We start from the raw sequence: 20,067 nt of genomic DNA, 5'->3' as shown, positions 1-20,067 counted from the left end.
ACATTATTTTACACCGTAATGACTAAACACCTACTGTGAGAAGCTGCAATCAAATCAGCGGGCTGTGTCGCTAACAAGATGTAAAGAACTTGCACAGGATGTCCATCCATCCGTCCATTCGCTGTAACACTTATCCTTGGAGGGTCGCCCTGGACAAGTTGCCAGTCTATCACAGGGCTGACACATGGAGACAAGCAACTGTTCACGCTCACATTCACACTTATGGGCAAGTTAGAGTCACCAATTAACACAATTAACCTGTGTGTCTTTGAACTGTGTGAGGAAGCCGGAGTACCCACGAGGAAACCCACGAGAACAGCAGATTCAAGCCCAGAACCAGTGCTGAAAGTGCATAACACTGAGCAGAGCGGCTGCATGGGAGTGAACCACAACAGTGAACTGAAAGATGCTAAAATGCTACGTATAACTGAGGAGAACTGCAGAGTAGTGTGATAATTCTTCGTGGGTTTGTCTGTGGTTTGATCTCCAGCATACATTTGTACACGCCTGTTGAAAATGATTCACCCTCATGGGTTCAACTAAAGATTTAAACTATAGATCAGATTTAAAGAAACGGACGCTGACCGTTGAGCATTTAACAACGAAATCATTAACGTAAGATGACCTCACATTGACTAATGAACAGCAGCAATTAAAATGTTCTCCATGAGTGCGTCTGAACTGAAAAGCAGCTCAGAGGGCAAATTAGATTCTTTGTCAAAGCCAGCTTTCCTGGAAATGTGTACACCAATTAATGAACTCTGTTGAATCCATACATTTCACAATTTCAAAAGTAATTCCCATTCATATGAACCGTAACCAAATATGCTGTGTTAAGTGTGAAACATCTCTGCCTCTATGGCCTTTTGGGGAATTCTTCTCTGGACATTAAAGAGTGGCTCCGTTTAATGGCCCGTCTATACGATAATATCTAAACCACTCATCTCAGTGTGACCTTCTACATTCCACATAAAATAACACCTACAGACCAAAGCTCTGAAGCAGCACGAGCAGAAGAGGCCTGCGGGACAACTAAAGCCATATACAATAGAGGCCTTGTCCTGCTGTCAGCGAAAGAGATAAAACAGAGAAAATGGGGGAAAATTCTGGCATTTAGAGAAAAGAGATGGGAAGACAAATATCAGTTGTCAGGTCTCATGTGTAGATAATGATCAGTGCAGTGGGTTTGGAGTGGGTAGCTGGATATGGAGGTTAAAAGGCACGGAGAGAGAAAAAGAAGGGGGCGAGGTGAAGGTGTAGTCTCTTTTTCTTCATTGATATAAACATAAATGCTTTTATCATACGTAGGAGTAAGTTGTTTCTGGATCCCGAGCAGATTAACTCGGTTGCCTTTAGTGTCTGTTGTGTTCTGTCAACAATTACATGATTTCAATCGTCATTTCCATTCTGTCAAAATTTCCACTCAGCATGCGAGACTCGTTAGCAGCAATAAACTCTCACCTGCGTCAGGAAACAAGGCTGAGGTGCTACAGCCACACAAGCCGCCCTGTGAGGATGTAGACCACTCTGACATGCTCATGTTTAACAGTCATACTGTTCACAGTCTTAGTTTAGCATGTGTGTGCATGAGTGTTAACATCTGCTAATTAGCACTACACACAAAGTACAGCTAAGGGTTGCTTTGAATGTTAATACAATGTTGACATGAGGATGGAGCCAGATGTAAAGTCAGGTAATCCACCCGACCTTAAGAGTTACTGTGACAACCCATCCACTCGTTTCCAATATATCTGACTTAAAACACTCTGCGCCTACAGGGAGTCAACACAGGCTCCCAGCTGTGACAGCCTGCTAGCTTCGCTGTGAGATAGGAATTCATGCAGGACACAACCATTACAAGAATACAAAGAATACAAGTATCCGTTATTTGAAGACAAGGCGATTTTTTCCAGCCAAAAATGTCACACTCAATACAGTAAAGCTGGTATCGTCACAGCCTTATTCTCCAGGTCTGTCTGTCAGTCTAGCTGCAGCTCTGTCTGTTTGACATATTTCTACGTTTTTTTTTTAATGGATTACCATAAAATCTGGATGAATTGTAATGGCTTTGGTGTCTCTTTCCTCTTATCTAGTGCCACCAGCAGGTAATACTCTCCACTTAATTAAACACTGCAGTTCTTACAATATTCCCTCAAAATCTAATTTCACTAAATTCTGTTAAGCCACAGCTGCACTTTACTTTGAGCACAATGCTAAACATAATAATTATAGTCCGACATAATATTATCTGGCCAATTCCTTTTGATAAATAAAACTTTTATTGTTTATGAAATGTGTGGAAAATGGTGCTTTTAAGCACAGATGCATCTCTCTCTGTCTCTTTTATAATTGCCACAACAAAGACACACATACACAAACACACAAACCAGCGACCTTTGTGTTGCAAACTCCCACGGGTGTAAATATCGCCCCGCAGCCCTTTTTTTCCACTGGAGTCAAGACGCTACAATGCTGTCAAGTAGGTGAACACCCACTGAATGAATTCCAGATGCTTGGAGCTGAGAAACTGGGGCAACTATAGTGAAATATGTCAGACATTCAACACATGTCCTGTTGAAGCCAGTCTTTGACAGTGGCAACACACACACACACACACACACACACAAACACACACTAGATAGATACAGACAAGCGTACAGATATACAGTATAGGCGTGTATTCTTATTTAACTGTAGTCTCAGTGGATGAATATTTAGACTGACAATGCTTTAAAATCAAAAAACCTTCCAATCACCAAAATTAGTAATTTACATAATTTCAGTTTTTTCTCTTTGTTACCGTGACGCCACAACACCTGAAAATTAAGAGTTAAAACACATGTAGCTGCTGCTCTATGAATCTACATGATCGACACGTGCAAATTCCACGGCCAGTCATTTGAAACACACGGACAAAACAGATTTTCCTGCATGATTAACGAAGCTTGACGAGGGCGAATGGCACGAAAAATTTTCCACAACTCTGCAACACTTACAAAAGGTCAGTTTTGATTTGTGAAGAAAAAAAAAAAAAAAGGAGAAAGCTGAAGCTACATAATGGACAGGTAAAGTGTAATTTATCCGAGGCTCTAAGCAACGTTGCTGATAAGGGAAAAAGAGAGCACCGCTATCGGATCTTTTCTTGGTATCAGCAGATACACTGTCAGTAATTAAAACTGTGGAACAACTTCGTCAGCGTTTATCCGCGGTGTATCTCCGTCTTGTGCATGAACAGGAGAATTCTTCATATTAACAAAGTCAGCTGCGACCTGAGATGACAGGTGTATGCTCCAGTATAAGCCGTCATCATGATGACAGAGGAATCTGGGAGTCATTTACATATACAGTCGAAACTCTTATTCATCGTATTTTTTCTTCCATACATATATTATATATACAGTATATATAAATACAGGTTACTGACTGCCTGTCGGATCTTCACGTGGACGCTTCAGAAAGTCATGGGCACATGAAACCTTGAACTTAAATAGACAAATGTCGTGTGAGATGTGAGAGCAGTGTAATCATCATCACAGCATGTTTGGCACTCACTCTAGGAAGCGGGTGATATACTGGCGACTGCAGTCTGACCACCTGGGCAGGGAGGTGCCGTACAGGAGCTGTGGAGACATGACGAAAGGTCGTTTCCCAATGGGTTCACAGTCATTACCGTTGCCATCATGCTGAATCCCAAAGCTGTGACATAAAAGCACATCCCACAGAGTGGGCAATTAACGTGAGTGGGCACAACATGTAACACATACTTCATGGTACCTCTACAATGTGTCTGCCTGTGAATTGTGCATGCATGCATGTCAACATTTAACGTTTATCTATTTTGTCGTGGGTGCAGCGGTAATGAGCCGCGAAGTCATTGCAGAAAAGAAAAATCTGTGCACAGCAGTGATAAAAGAAATCACAGTAATCAAAATGTTCTTAAACACACTGCACTTGTAACGTCTCTTTCTTCTAAGGCGTCGTGCAGTGAGAATTACGCAGCCAGTCTGATGCCTTCTGATGCTGGTTAAATGTAAGTGAATTGAAAACCCTCCAACTTCTTCTGAATAATTTAACAAATCAAGGTTTCAGCAGATAAATTCAGTCCTTACATGTGTGAAATCTTTTGCAAATGATTCAACTGAAAAAGAAAAAAAGTTCTGTGCTGTTCTTGTGAATTCATTTGAGTATCAACAAAACATTATTCAAACTAATTTGACCGAATAAGGTCAAAGTCACAAATGAAGCTTCATGGAAAAATGTAGCTTCTGCTCATATGATGATGTACAATGTCTCTGAGGGTTGAATGTTTGATTCACTAGCAGCTCGACATTGTGCTCCTTTTCAACACATTTGACATTTTGACAAATAAGAGGGTAACCATCACCAGCTGTCTCAACTCTAGCTAGCTGTTACTTGCATATTTAATCAGCTAGGCATAAATGTGAATTCAGTTAGCCTAGTAAATCAGGAGAGGAGACCGAACTGAGCTGAAGATGGAAAACAGAATCTAAGCTAAATGGGATCTCATAATGGAATTGTGGGAAAAACTAGTGATAACAAAAACATACAGTTTCATTAAAAAAACCTCCACCATCACACTTTTGTACGCTAGACACAACCTCACTCTGTCAGCCCATTGTAAATCCACTTGGGATTCACAATGGGCTCCTGTCAATCCAGGACTTGTTCATGCATTCAACATAAAAACACCCTTAACATTTATTCAGGACTATCTGTCAACCATGCACACGTGTGGTGGAAAATAAGGTCAATACCTTTCCAAAGCAGAGGAGGTAAAATACTCCAGGCTCATATGCACCGTAACAATCAAGATGAACAAATACAATGAAGCTATCAGACACGCACTGTTTTCAATTAGTCTGAAGAGAATGCGATAATAATTGCAAATTGCGCTGAGAAATAAATGGAGTGGCGGAGTAAAGGAGACAATGGTCACTTCTGTATGTGCCTATTACAGTTTGATTTATTCCTCACAGTTACAATACAATAATACAATAGGAGGGTAGTGGCAAAAGAAATTTGTGTTTTTTATATTTTCTATAAAAGGAAATAAATGAAATGAAATTTAAATTATAGTGACATCTTGTCTCTGTGCAGCATTAAAACCATATTTCCATTTACAAGTGTTATGTTCATGGATAGCTATGTGACCGCAAAAGTCAACTTTTAGGTTAATTAAATAAAATGATTAAATAAAATGGTGATAACAAGTTTTTCTCTTATTTTTCCCCCCCTGCTCATTATTTGTATGTGTGTGTGTGTGTGCTGTGCATTTAACCTTACTTGTGTCCCAGCTCGTGAGCTACAGTGAAGGCCAGTGGAAGTCCTGTGTCCTCACTAATGCTGCAACTGCGATGCGGCTGACACATCCCTGCCACATGGGACAGGCCCAGAGTCTCACAGGGCATGTTGATGGCTGCACAGATGTCCTTCCTTTGAAAAGCGAAGGTGGAGCGTTGGTTAGATGTCAGTCGAAGCGGAAGGCAACACAATGAAGATCTGAATTGTAAGGCGATGGAGGACAGATAAAAGATGATGGGAGGTTTGTCTGGTGACTCTATGAGGGCGGTGTTTTTTTTTGTTTGTTTTTATTGGAATATAGCAAATGTTAGGACGCTAAAATGCTAAAGTACAATCATCATGTCACTTCGATTAAGAGGCAACAATAACAGGAGCATCTACCACTGTACATACATGGGGAATTTCTTACAGTTACATGATCATTGTACCACAAACCACCAACTGCTATCACATGCATGCTCCTTTAAATCCACTGAAAGTATTTGATTTATAGTATTTATAGTGAATATTTTCTGAATATCCTTGATTCTCTGACTTGATTGTACAGAAAGTTCTCACAGTCATAGTCAACAAGTCCGGGGCCAGAGAAGGACAAGAAAAGGAGGCACAATAGAAAAACACCACGCTATTGAAGAGGATAAGTGACATTAAGCGACTGATAATGTATCAGAAGAAGAAGAAAAAGGACAGAGGGAGCACGAAGGATGTCTTTAGTGAGTCGAAAAGACAGCTGAACGACTCAGCTCTTATCTCTCTCCCATCAAAGGGAAGGGAGAGAGATAAGATGGCAAAAAAGCGAGATAACTATTATTTGTCCTGAATTTGCAGCTTTTAACAAACTCTAGTATTCTCTGCTTTTTTACCCACCAGCCATTTATAGCCAACAAGCCACAACCACCGGATCCTTTGTTTCTGTGTTGATACCCACTCATTCACCTTTGACACGACTTCACATTACAGTCGCTCTTCTCCTGATCTTCCATTGATCCATTTCTGCCTTTTCCTCTTACGTGATCTAAACTGACTTCTCGTCTCTTTCTACTTTGACCTTTGACTCTTGATTCCACAAGATGTTGGAAACACTCCTCTGAGATTCTGCTCCATGTTGACATGATTACATCACATCATTTCTGCAGATTTACCAGCTGCACATTCACGCTGCCGATCTCCTGTTCTGCCACATCCCCCATGGCGTCGTATCGGTTTGAGATCCGGTGACTGGGGAGGCCACTGAAGTTCACTCGACTCATTGTCATGTTCATGAAACCAGTTTGACTTTTGCTTTGCGACACGAGGCGTTATGATGCTGGACGTACAAGATGCTTCACTGTGGCCTTAAAGAAATGCACATGGTCAGCAACAACGCTCAGATTGGCCGTGGAGGGGAAACACTTTGGGTCTTGTTTATGGGTGTATAGCACAAGTAAAGCGTGCGCCTGCGTGGACAGCTGGATTTGATTAAAATAGACGTGTATCCGTCCCGTCAGACACCTGTGAGAGGGACGACTGAAAAACGCAGCTGAAATACCTCCGGTGTAGACGCGCCATGAGCTCTGCCAAAACGTGGCTGACCTACATTCAAACCACGCCTGAGCGCACACAGAAGTATAACGGCTTGGGTTGAACTCTATATCATTGAGTGAGAAATGCAAAAAAAGAGAGCGAGAGAAAGAAGTTCAAACCCAGCATCCTCTCTCATCTCCGTACAGCTGGCCAGTCCGCGAGGGAAGTGGATGTGAATTGCAAAAAAAACAAACAAACAAAAAAACAAAAAACAGGACCAAGGTGAAGGATATCTCCTTTCTACATTTCATGCTTCACAAGTAGCAAAATATCATATCATTCCTTCACTTTCTGTTCCTTGTTTGCTAACGGCATCTCAAACTAACACATTTTGCTTGTGTCTTAATAATGTGAATGATTTGAGAGTTTCGGGGGCCTAACCTTAACAAAAGCTAAGCCAAATAACAGATAAGAGAGAAATGCATTTGCAATGAGTGTGTTCTGTGTGTTCTGAGTATCATTGTAAATATCGGCTCCATTATGCTCCACTCACTTGTACCAAACTCTTTCTTGTGGCTTGTGTTTATCCAGTTCTCGATTGTGCAGCTGGGGTTTGGGGTCACAGGAGTTCGAGTGAAGCTGTGATAAAAACGCTTCATCTGATATTTCCTTGGACTTCCTCAATTACACTCCAACTGTACTAATAACAGGAGGTATTGGGTTGGAGCCCTGTGTTGGCAGGCTATGAAAGAGGTTAATCAATATGGGCAATAATTACAAGCCAAAAGAATATGTGGGCCCCGGATAAGGAACTTGTATGATACATGTTGTAAATATGGCTTTTAATGCATCTTTAAAAGCTAGGGAAGACTGGTATTGTTTGCCTTAAGGGGAAAAGTGCTTCACAAGGTAAAAAACGGTGAAATTGGAAAAGATCTTTTTTACTTTCCTGGTCTAATTGTACCACGATTAGAGCCATTGTTGTGAGCTCTGATGATATGAAGGATACAAGTGAACGACTCTCGCCTGGAGCGGCTGTTTTGAAAAAGAGACCTTCTGGATTATTCCTTTAGTTGTTGTTTACCTGTCCTGACTTATTTTAATTAATTCTGTAAATCAAATTCACTCATTGTACCTGCAGCTCATCTGTTGAGGCATTGGACATCATTATTTTGTCACATCGATCAACAGCAGTGTTAATTCAGCGTAGTTCACTACAGGGGGTGACATGACAGCCGTCAGATATCAAAGCATAGCTTGTGATAAAGATACATGCAGCTTTGATTCTGCTCTCTGCGACCATCTAAATCAGTATATCAATAACTGCTCCGGGACAACGTGACAAAAACTAATTATGCATTGCATCTGTTAGAAGTGGTGATCATGTTTGGTTGAGAGAAAGGAGAGCTCGGTCAATTCATTTACCTGGTGAGCAGGACGGCTACGTCATGGTGCAGCGGGTGTTCCTCTCCTTTCATGTTGAGTTTCTTCTGCCACTTACAGAAGCTGTTCAGGCTGTTGTCAGCATGGTGTGTAATCTTTAGGTCATCCTGTTATCCACATGTCGCATTGAGATGAAGGGACGAAAACATACAGAACAAAACCACTCAAAAAATCTGCAGCTAATGCACTCTAAGCGTACAAAATGGGAGAAATAAGAGGGAGAAAAACAGAGGTTCTGTTTGATAAAACTGCTCCAAAAGTAATTGCTTTACATTCAGTTAAATTGCACCATCAGTGCTCTCAGCCTTTAAGTGGGGCAGAGAGACAAAAGTAAGCATCATACATTACTGTGTTGTGTTTATGTCATTTGCACGTCAACCCTGTCAGCACTTAACTTCCGTATATGTTTACATATGTTTTTTCAGTTCTTTTTTTTGTTATACATGCATTTACTTTAGCTCTGTTTATTTGTTCCATTCATATCTATATCTTATTATATGCTGCTGCAGGACACAGTTAGGTTCTATCTGATAAGTGCCGACTGCTGGCAACAACATAAAAGCAGCAATTATTTTGAACAGGAATAACCTCAGAATGAGTCATTATGTGATGTGAATGTGATTATGCAATCAGTAATCTGTATAGAGGTGCCATTCATAAAATACCTGTTGAGCAGAGAACTGACATTCACAGCTAATCTGGTGACATTTAGCTTCTTTGGACTTTCAGAAGTAGTTTAACATCAGGTATTTTTATCTACAAAAGAAAATATTTATCCACAATGTAAAAAATACTTCACTGGCCTTTGCTTGGCCTGTTTGCTTGAATTAAGCTTATTCCATATCCAAAGCATCATAAAATTCTTTAAACTCTTAAAATACATAGTTGTAATTCACTCATTCATTCATGTACTCGGCCACAAAGAGAGACATTCATAATCAGACACTGTGAATCTCAAAGCTCATGTCTGCTGTTGGTGCCATTAAATCCAGAATTCATGCTTTTTAACCTCAAAACCTGTTAAAGTGTCTTTCACCTGCTTTGCATTTTCATTTAAAATTCAAACTACTGTTGGAAATATATTAAAAGGGACATTCTGGGTTTGACATTATTTGCTTTCTTGTTGAGAGCTAGATGAGAGGTCATCACAGTATGAAGCTACAGCCTGCAGCCAGTTAGCGTAGCTTAGCATTAAGACTGGCCAGCGATTGCAACACAAAACGAACACAACAACTTAGATTTTACGACACAGTTTAGGATCAGGCTTTGTGGGTTTTGTTTGCATGTTAACTTGAAATAAGTTTGTTTTTGAAAGCCCTACTAAGCATGGCCTAATATTATTACTACACACATGCACATTCTGTTTAGTTTGTCTTTGAAGGCGGAAGCTTAGTTTGCTTTAGTTTTTTTTCCAAACTAAATAATCTCAAATGAACCACGTTTCATCATCAGCATACACCGATATGTTTTTACCTCGTCCTGCTCCAGTAGGATGACTCGAACAACCACAATGTTGATCGCATTTCCAATACTGGCATCTCTGAACAGACCCGCCACCTGTAACAGAAAATTAAAATTAATCATTTGGACATTCATACAATATACAGGCTGTTGATATATAATGTGTTTTGTATAATAGGCCTTTCGATGTAGTGTAAACATAACTTTTTATATCCTAAAAGGAATGTTGTATTAGAGTTGCATCAGAGCCATTACTCCGGCATCTCACTTTGTGAGCTATTTTGACTGTTTGATTTCCATTTCAAAGCTTGAGCATCCACTTAAACACAGCACTTACAAACTGCCTCAAAACTAAACAATGAGTGAAACATTTCCTCTTTTCAGATGCATCTTGTCATGTCTGTTTGGGTATTTTGATTCCTTCTATGCCGCAAGCAATTCACAACCTGGCCCGAGTCAGAGGAATGCCTTTTCTGAGGGATGTAGACAGCAAACAACCTCGCACCTCAGAGGTTTGATAAAGTGTGTCTGGCATCGTAACATCAATCCAACCTCTCAACATTTATTTATTCCACACATTCTTACTGAGTATTAAAAATCTAAAGTGCCTTGTCCTTTGAAGGACTAACAATCTATGATTATAGCTTGCAATTATATCAATTTAACCTCTTATACTTTTAGAGTACACCACACAAATGTCAATAAATGTTACGAAAATAACCTTTCAACTCTGAGTCACCGCAGCTTTGACTTTCTAGTTTGTGCTCATCTAATATGAAAAAAAAAACTGGCACCCAACACCCTAAAACGAGGGTTCGCTTGGATGGTTTTTGTCACTGGGTTATTTTATATCCAGCATCATATACAGCATCAAAACCTAATGAAAAGCTTGAGTGTAAGAACTGCATTTAAAGAAGTCTATAGCTTTGACAGTGACTCGTGTTCTCGAACTGCGTTACCAAGCGCAGGAGGCAGCATGGGGCTGATCACTGGAGAACAGCGAAGGATCATGGTTCACCGTTCACCGTGTGGAGAAACAAGTGAGAGCCGAGGAAGAAAGGCGCTCAGGTGAAAGGAACCGACACCGATCAAGAACGTGAACAGCAGCATCATCATCATCATCATCATCATCGACTGGCTCTCCGGAGGCTTCCTCTCAGAGCAACACAAGCCTTTCACTGCTGATCTGTTATAACAAGGCCTGTAGGAAATGCCTTGTGAGGTTGGCAGCATGTATCACTTCCTGTTGCAGATAACACACAGTTTATACATACACATGTATATATACACACATACCATATCACAGAACGTATTTCTGTCGTGAGTGGATACTGTTGCTACCATTTTACCACATGTATTGACTGGTCAGGTGTGCAGAGGCGACAGATGTAAGGTGTAAACTTTTCTTTGTCTCTTCTTCTCACCATTAATTCTGTCACTTTTCAACTTTTCAACTCATGTACAACTCCATGGAAAAAATAAAAAAAAAACAACTGCAATTAAACATAACCACTTGAATCTGACAGTTCAGTTACTACACAGAGTTGTGGAAGCAACACTCACATTGTATTGGTCAGATTCCTTTCATTTTTCTTGTTGTCGGGCAAAACATCTACATACTAAACCTCCTGCACAAGTTGTGTAACTGAGGCCCTTGAGACAGAACAGCTTTGACACACATAAAGGACTTAATTCATCAAGACTGTTTGTACCCATTGTCTCTCACAGTAGCACCCATTCACAGATATTCTTGGTGCACGTCTTGTAGATGAATCGACTTTCCAACAGTTTTTTAAAAGCTTATCAGTAAAAATAAATATGCTTACAGTCTATCTTTATCCATTTCTCTCTATTGTTTATCTTGTGAATAAAAACAGAGCCGCAGCTATTTAAAGCGATTTTTTTTTTTTCTCCATTTGTGGCAACAAATGTGCTGTTATTTTACATGTTTCCTCTCAAGCCACTTTCTGTGCATTTGCACCTAATATTGAAATCCCATTGCATCTATATTTACTGTATGTCCTTAGGGTCTGCTTGTTTGTTAATACACAGCGATAATAAATATCCCGGAGGAAATGCGATAATTTACCATCAGATCACCATGTGAAAGGAAGTTGGGAGCTATTTCGGTGAAAGGGCTTCCAGTTTCTTTCTGCTGAGATCGACTCTCCTGGCTGTTGCGCGTGTATAAATCATCCCACTGGACGCTTACAGTACAGCAGAGTACAAAAATATGAACCCCTTGTGAAGCTGACAGCTTCAGGACAGCGTCTGCGACTCGACAATGGAGCAGATGGGTAGCTGCGGAAGACGGTGCCATTAACTTGTTGTTTGGACACTCGTAAGAGGCCGTTTCCCTCGGAGCTGCGCAAGATTGTTTTCACATAACCGAATTGTTTGGAAGTTCAAAGCCAGAGTGTAAAGGACTCAGAAAAAGAACGCCGAGAGGATGTGGGGAATAATGGCTGCTTCCTCTGTGTATTATTGTCTGTTAAGTCAGTTAATCTGTGGGCTTCTCCGTCAGTGAAATCCCTTTCCTGATATTCTGTCCTCTGATAGCATTTTCAGTAGCTGCAGTCAGAGCAGACATGACTATATTTTGGAAAGACCTACTCATGTGTTAATCAATACCAGGCGAGGAGTCAGTTTATTTAACCCCTAACTAGGAGGTAGTAATAACATTTTTTTGTGAAAGGCTCTGGGGGTCAGGGGTGAAAAAATGTAGATGTGAAAAGTTGAATCAAGTCATTGTATTACCCGACACGAGGATGGGAAAACAAACAGCAGGTCTCAAACAGCGGTATCATCCAAAACATCTGGGAAGATGTTCAGACATCCTGCGTTCTAAACATCTGGAGGAGTTTTTTTTTTGTAGTAATTCGAATCTATGAAACTATTCTACAATTTTATCTTAAACTGTGTAATTCAAGTACTCCTAATATTTCCATTACAAAACATAATGTTTCACCAACAGTGATTTTACAGGTTATTACAAATCATCATATTTTTGTACCAGATTACTTTCTGAATTGTGCTCTAAGAAAAACGACATTTTGTCTGCATTATTATTGTGTTTGATATGTCCTCATGAGGTCCTCATGATCTTGTATTTGTTTGTAGTCGCATAGTGCCACAAGTGAAGCACAGCATGGAAGTGGCTAATGCTATAATGCTATACTGTATTCTTCAAACCGCATGGATTTCAATGCTTAAAAAATGTCACGTTAATGTTACTGCTCATGTGTCACATACTTACAATGTTCATGATAGCGAGGATGTATCCTTCCACATCTTTGCTCCCATGATACTCCACCATCTTAGGGTCAGCCACCACCAGGGTTTCCACCCACTTCTCTTTGCTGACTGAGCGTTGACGAATTCTCCTCCTTCTCTGCTGGCGGTGCTCCCAGCGCTCCCGCTGTCGCTCAATGTCTTCAAGACTTTGATGGGAATCTGGAGATAGAAATAGACATTGAAAACTTTCTTTCTAAAGGTGCGGTGCGTGCTTACAAAGCAGGTATGAGTTTTAACCTGCCACAAACAGTCTGCTGTTCATCAAAGGCCTAAACCAGCTCATGGCCCCTCTGCCTTTTTTTACTCTTCTTCTCCTTAATTAAAGTTGTTATTCAAAATCATTACATAACAAATGATAGATTAAAAATCTATTTGATTTCAACATGCAACCTGCAATCTCCAAAAAATAAAATAAAATAAAATAAAATCACATATATCAAAGAGATTTCTTAATAATCCTCCACGACCTGCCTGTAGGCGCTTTTGTTGATGCTGTAACATGTTAACTCTCTTATTGTTTTCTGTGACCAATAATGATGAAGATAATATCTTATAGTAACTGTTAACGGTGAATTCTCTAAAAGAGCATGTGTGTTTCATCAGGCCAGTGTGGGCAACACTGGACTTAAGTATGATATTTCCATTTTTTGGACATTTTTCAGAAATTTTTACAACAGTATGTCACAATATGAACTAATACTGTGATCACGTATACATGACAGTCATCATTAACTCTTATCCTCAGCAACCCTAACCTGTAGAATAAAGCTTAAAGGGGACCCATTATGCTCATTTCCAGCTCTATATTTTCTCTTGAGTAGCTTCTTAGTAAAAATCCTTATTAATCTCATACTGCCTGTTATGCAGCTCCTCAGTTGCTCCTCTAACTGAAGCAGGCAGCATAAGCTCAGGGCAACTTAACCCCCCCTCCCATTTTCATCTGATTGGCCAACTTCCAGAGTCCTGCCGAGCTCTAGCACCCAGCGCGTGTGTCTTCTCACGCTGTGGAGGGTTCCTACAGCAAAACTGTCAAACTACTAAGTAACATGATTTATTAGAGATGGCAGCTTCTCAATTGCATCTGTGCGTGTCTGAGCCCGAATCTGATCCAGAGTACGAGAGTGGACAGCATGAGCGACAAAGATTACAGCAAGACGTCTCTGTTTGGTAAATAATACACTGGTTACTTGCTCAGTGAGTGACATAACTCTTTCAGTCATCATCTGTATATTATTTTACTGTTGATAGCTGTACGTGAGGGAAATGTGATAAATGATCGGGTGAAGTGGAAAACATCTGATGTCAGCAAATACCAAAGGTAACGTTGCCTGTAAAACGATATTCTGTCGATGTCAATATAGATGTATAGTAAACCTGTACGGTCGGTTATGTCTATATTAGAGTATATTAAATACCTATGATATTACCCAAGTCAACTGCTTTGGCAGAACGAGCTGTGGAGCAGATGATTGTATAAAAAAAAGTCCAGGACAAGCTGAAATCAGTGTCTGTGCGTATAAATAGGAAAAGTTTGATTCACGCTGCTCATACTCTTCTTCCTGTGAGCACTTCCATTCACATCAGCATACGGCCAAAAAATTGAATACCTGAGTCTGATTGGTTCTTTTAAAAAAAAAAAAGAAGTTAAACCTACCAATTAGTGACACACCACTGCACTGATGACTGCACTGATGTCAGGAAGAGATTCAGGTGGCAAAAACCTGGGCAAGTGAAACATTCAGAAACTCCAGACACTCCTCAAATCCACTCGGTGGGATGCTCAGTATTCTTTCAAGGTCAGTTAAGCCGACTCAGAATTTTAAATAGCTTAATTATGAGCGAATAAATTTCACTGTTTTACTACTGCTGCCCTCTGCAGATCAGCCGGAGACAGGAACAAGAACATTTTATCAGTCATCATCTTCATTCTGGTCAGTCAGTGCCCTGTGCCTTATGAGAAATGCGTAAAACTCAGCATAATGTGGGCTACTTATCTTCTTGTGTGCTATTGGGCAATTTCACAGAACAAATAAAAAGTCAACTTTTTAAGTATTGTGAAACTTTTACGTGTCACTTTATATATATATATATATATATATATAGTGCGTGTGGTGAGAAAAAAAGAAAGAGGTGATTTACTTTTGAGTCCGCAGGTACCGTTGAGAGCTTGTTTCCCTGAGATCGGCTGTACGACTGGACTCCAGGAGGGAGGGGACGCGTGGCGTTTGTAGACGGCATGGGCCTGTGGTGCCGAGGTCTCGTGGCTCGGCTTCTCCAGAGGCTGAATAAAAAACTCCTCATCAGACAACCTGAACAGTCCTGTCTGAAGAAAAGAAAGGCCACAAGTCAGTGTTCTCTTCATGCCTCTAAATATATATCAATAACTCTTAATTACGACCGTCACAGAGGAGTTGGTGAAATATTGAGTTATTTAGAAAAGAAAGCTCAATATTTCAAAAAACACTTATTTAATCTTTAGATATGTCATGAGGTGGAATCCCTTTTGTGCAGCAACGATTAGTCAGTTAATCAATTTGTTGATTAAAAGACGAATCAGTGATTGATTATCAATGGATCATTAAAAAATAACTTTTAATGTTAAATTTGATGGTTCCTGGTTCTTAAATGTAAGAATGAACTGCTTTTATTTATGTTACATTGTGGTAAATTGATTATTTGGTGTATTAGAGACTAAATGATTAATCAATTAACCAAGATCTTAACCAGCAGATTAAGTGCAAGTTAAATAATTGGTAATTGCAGACCCACATTACCCATGTATCCACACACAATAGAATATTTTCCCAGTACAATATTCACAAATCAAGTACAAGTCAGTAAGTTTGACCATTCACACATCACTTTATATATTTAGAAATAAATATATTTATAACTGTTTTTTCTGACTAGTTTCATATTGACAATGTTTGAATGTGACGATGCTGCTGTACAAACTCAGCACACCCTGCAGGTGGTTCCCAGTTAAAGCCTTCAGATGAAAACAAGTTATATTTACCTGCCTTAGCCTAACGCTGAGCCAGCAAAAAAAAAAAAAACCTGGTTAGAAATAAATATAAAAATGCATAAAATTAAGGGAACCATCTCCATTTTATATAATATATTCAGTATTTTATCTTAGATCTTGTCTGTCTGTTTTCAGTAGCTGCTTAATGTGGTGCAGCTCCTGAGGAGAAAGCGTTGGAAGCCCACTACGCAGATTTGTCCTCAGCACATAGAAACAGCCCAGTGAGCAGAATAAACAGCCTGATGTCTCACGTCTGCTGCAGACATCCAGGGCGCGACTGAGACGGGGGAAAGATCAGATGTCACATAAATTACTGCACCCTAAACCACACTGGCACGGAGCCAAAGTCGAATTCCAGTAGCCCCCTTCTTTTTCTTTTCAGCCATCCTTGCCCTATATTTAATTCCCACTCATCTTATACCCCTATTTATTTTTCTCCCTCAGCTGTCAAAGGGTCACACTGAAGCTCAGACAGGAGGACCGGTCCTACAATATATAGCAAGAACAAATACAGTGTACTACATTGGGGGAAGGTGAGTAATGAAAATTTAAAGTAACAAAGCTTCAAAGAATAGCTGCTGCACACGCCATGACAGGACGCCGTGTTGAAAGATAGACAGACTGACATGATCAAAGAAGCTGTAGTGCCTTTGGTATCGATGCTTTGTTCTTATATCGCCACCTGAGGTAAACAGCCAAACTTACACTGCCCCAAATGCTTGCACAAAGTCATTTCCTGGAAAATCTCTATGCTGCAGAAATGCTACCGTCTCCATGTCTAACAGATAACAAGCGAAACAGAGAATCTTCAAATGTGAAATGTAAATTAAGCTCGGCATGAACACGAGGAACTGAATGCTCAGACTCCATTCCATCCGACATGTTTCGCAATGTCTAATTGTGTCCTTGTTTTAGAAAACGCACCCACGACTGTGTGAAAAACACCACCAGACTGACGCAGTGAGCCACAGGTGAAATGAAATCACAACGTGTGTAGTAGTTTTTCCTATTCCACTCATTTGTACCCATTTGGCGTTTTGGATTCAGCACGATTTCACATCATCTGCACAACACTCACTCGCTTCAGACATCCACCGTGTGTCTGTGTTTTCACTCTTTATTGGCTTCAGATGACTTTCATACACAGGGACAATGTAAAGAAGACATTCGCCGTTACTATCACCACACTGCACTACAGAACATACTGTGCATTGCTGTAATGTGCAGCAATGTATTTGTAGAGTTGACAGTGCTGCCTCGATGTGCCCATCTGCTGCGTAAATAACATCCTCGCGCTCTGTTTGTGTGTGTGGGCTGCGAGTCTCTGTAAAAATACCACGTTGTCCCTGCGCCACTCTCACCGACAAAAACCTCTGAAACATTTATTTTGCCAGTGACTCCACACCGAGTTCTTACATTATTGTACTTTTTAAGCCCGACCCAAACCTCGCAGGAACGTGGAATCCCACCTCCTCAAGGAACACACTGTGATGGAAAGATACAATATAAACAGGAATACATAAAAATACAGTTTATTTTTAAGCAACAGCGTCAACAAGAAAAACAAACAAACAAATCATGCAACTTATCAGCGTGTATTACTGTTGGAGTGAACCCTGTTTTTGCAAGACTGAACAATTTCTTTTCTTTTTTTTTTATGTATATACACAATATTTCAAGGAAATAAGGGGAGTCGTGTTCATCTGACATTTATGATTCAGCAAAGTGTGTTTTGTAACTTCAGCAACTTAAATCTTGCTCTCCATGTGTTTTGGTTGTACAAAGGCTTCAGTTACCATGTAGATATTTGTTTTGATGCACTGAAGAGTAAGATGGCAAATGCTTTTGTTAACCATTACATACGTACTTGTGTCTGCACAAAAGAAAAAGAGCAGCTTTGTCCCAACAGGATTTCAGCTATTGGCTCTCTGATGCAGGACAATAGATTTATATAATGCTTAGCTTTAAAGGACACTTGAAATGTAACGACAATACTAATTGCGGTTGCTTGGATACCCTATAAATTGCGCTCGTGAAAATCAAACAGTTTCGGTCTGTAATGTATACAATGCACTCCAGAAATAAAACAATTATCCTTTTACATTTCTATCTACAGCAGGTCTGTGAAAGTTTTTTTGTGCAAACAAGAAAGTGAAACTTCTGCTTATGTCAAAAGGACAAGATATTTTTGCTGGACGGCCAGATTTTGGCCAATGGGCTGCTGTTTGCCTGCCACAGCTGCTCTGGCAAAAAAATTCTGGATGATTTTTCTTTGGACGGCAGTTTAGATCTAAACTGTTAAAATTCCTAACCTCCTCAGTAATTGGTCGCAGAGGGCTGTTATGGGAGGCTGCTGCTTCACTGAGCGCACACCAAATACTCAGGATCCACAGGGGTGCGTATGATCTCCAGTGCTTCTTTATTTACACAAATCTGGCAGTAATGACTGGGGTATTTAACTAAAATACTTATTTTTACACCGTCATCGACAGTGAAGAAGAAAGTGATGTGATGACTCATGCCACGGTGCAACATCAGGAACAATAATTAGACATTAAGTGACTGATATGATGCTTTTAAACCAGTGATTGAACACTTATCTGAATACAAGTCACAAAGCAGGTGTAATGCCCTGTTTGCATGTACTGTAAGGAGCTGATACAGTAAAGTGCCCACACTTAAGATTTCTGATTCATTTTCAAATGACAGTGATATTCTTTAAAAACTCATTAGGATCTCAAAAATAAAGCAGGTGGAAGTTAGCACTCATGCTTTAAAACATTAACACACACACTTTACCAGCTCCTTGCATAAAGGCTGGACACAGAAACAGTCAAAGACATTTTCCAAATAGAGAAAATGTGGGACACGCCACTCTGTCAAAAACATCTCCAAGAAAAAGACATGAAATCATCCACAAAGACGCCTCAAACAATGGGAAAGGAATCTCAAGGCTTTCTCTCCTCATCAGTCCACAGTATTTATTACTCCTCCATCACAAAAAATTAAAGTGTAAAATGTGTTTAATATCACAAACTAGAAAAAACATTAATGCTCATCTCAACATTTGCCAATAAAAGCTTTGGATAATCTTTAGCTTTAGTGCCAAATGTTCTACAGTGCAACCTCATAGTACTTTTCATGAATAAATTCATAAAAGTTGCACACAGGATTTGAGATGAAAGAATGGCTATGTGGATAAAGTGTCCACTTTTTTCATCCCTTTCTGCAGTCAAAAATAATGCCAGCAACAAACAAACAAAAGAAAAAGTTTGTTCAGTTTTTATTACTTAAAAAGGTCATTGAGGAAAACTTCTCTTCCTCTCATGTCTGAGCTGCAGGAGCCTGAAGGACAGCAGCTGGACAACCTGAGCTCCAGCTGGGAGAAACAAAGTAAACAAACTTGCACCGTTGCTTTCAAGTGATGCTCTGTTGGTAGCAGTGGTATTGAAGAGTGAGGACCACACCAGCATCTAAAACCGACTGCAATTACATTTTCAGCATTTAATGAACTGTAGCTGAGCAGCTAATCAGTTTCATTAACCTGGGTAAATTGATTCTATAGGCTGAATGGAAAGAAGTTCTCCATCTACACGATCGGAGAATTAATTAGGGGGGAAACCATGGGTACATTTTTTTCTTTTAAGCAACATCTGGCTAAAGCTAATGCAGTCTAATGCAACCTGCAATAAATCCTCCTTCCTGAAGGTCGTTCAGTTTCTGTTGAAAAAGTGTTGATTCAACTGTACGATCTATTTGGAGGCTGTTTTCTGTGGTGCTACTTTGTCAATGCGCGTTATGTCATGGAGTATTGAGTGTACACTGATTTTAGCACAAGGCTGAAATACAAAAACTATTTTACTTTCTGAATGCAAAGCACTGTGTAATGTAAAGACAAAGCAACCAAGGACTCTTTTAGAGCCAAATTGAAGAATGGTCATAACCGGTTACGTCAGTCACTTGACCTCAATTCACCCGATTATGTGTTTCAGATGCTTTAGAGCAGACTACAAGCAGAA

At 40.0% G+C, this 20,067-nt stretch overlaps 1 protein-coding gene across 1 annotated transcript in view; it reads right to left on the bottom strand.

Annotated features, from left to right (window-relative positions):
- Window positions 1-20,067, bottom strand: part of LOC111223125 (A disintegrin and metalloproteinase with thrombospondin motifs 7-like) — a 64,378-nt gene that overhangs the window by 37,906 nt on the left and 6,405 nt on the right. Inside the window, exons 3-8 of the mRNA XM_022747156.1 lie at window positions 15,163-15,346; window positions 12,986-13,182; window positions 9,742-9,825; window positions 8,251-8,375; window positions 5,305-5,454; window positions 3,553-3,696 (exon numbers count right to left, since the gene is read on the bottom strand). Of these exons, the coding sequence (XP_022602877.1) occupies window positions 3,553-3,696; window positions 5,305-5,454; window positions 8,251-8,375; window positions 9,742-9,825; window positions 12,986-13,182; window positions 15,163-15,346 (884 nt within the window). The remainder of the gene's footprint in view (window positions 1-3,552; window positions 3,697-5,304; window positions 5,455-8,250; window positions 8,376-9,741; window positions 9,826-12,985; window positions 13,183-15,162; window positions 15,347-20,067) is intronic.

The sequence above is a fragment of the Seriola dumerili genome, unplaced genomic scaffold (assembly GCF_002260705.1).
Source record: "Seriola dumerili isolate Sdu_G_001 unplaced genomic scaffold, Sdu_1.0 BDQW01000011.1, whole genome shotgun sequence".
Lineage (NCBI taxonomy): Eukaryota > Metazoa > Chordata > Actinopteri > Carangiformes > Carangidae > Seriola > Seriola dumerili.
Note: the sequence above shows the minus strand (reverse complement) of the source record. Positions and strands in the feature narration are given on the sequence as shown.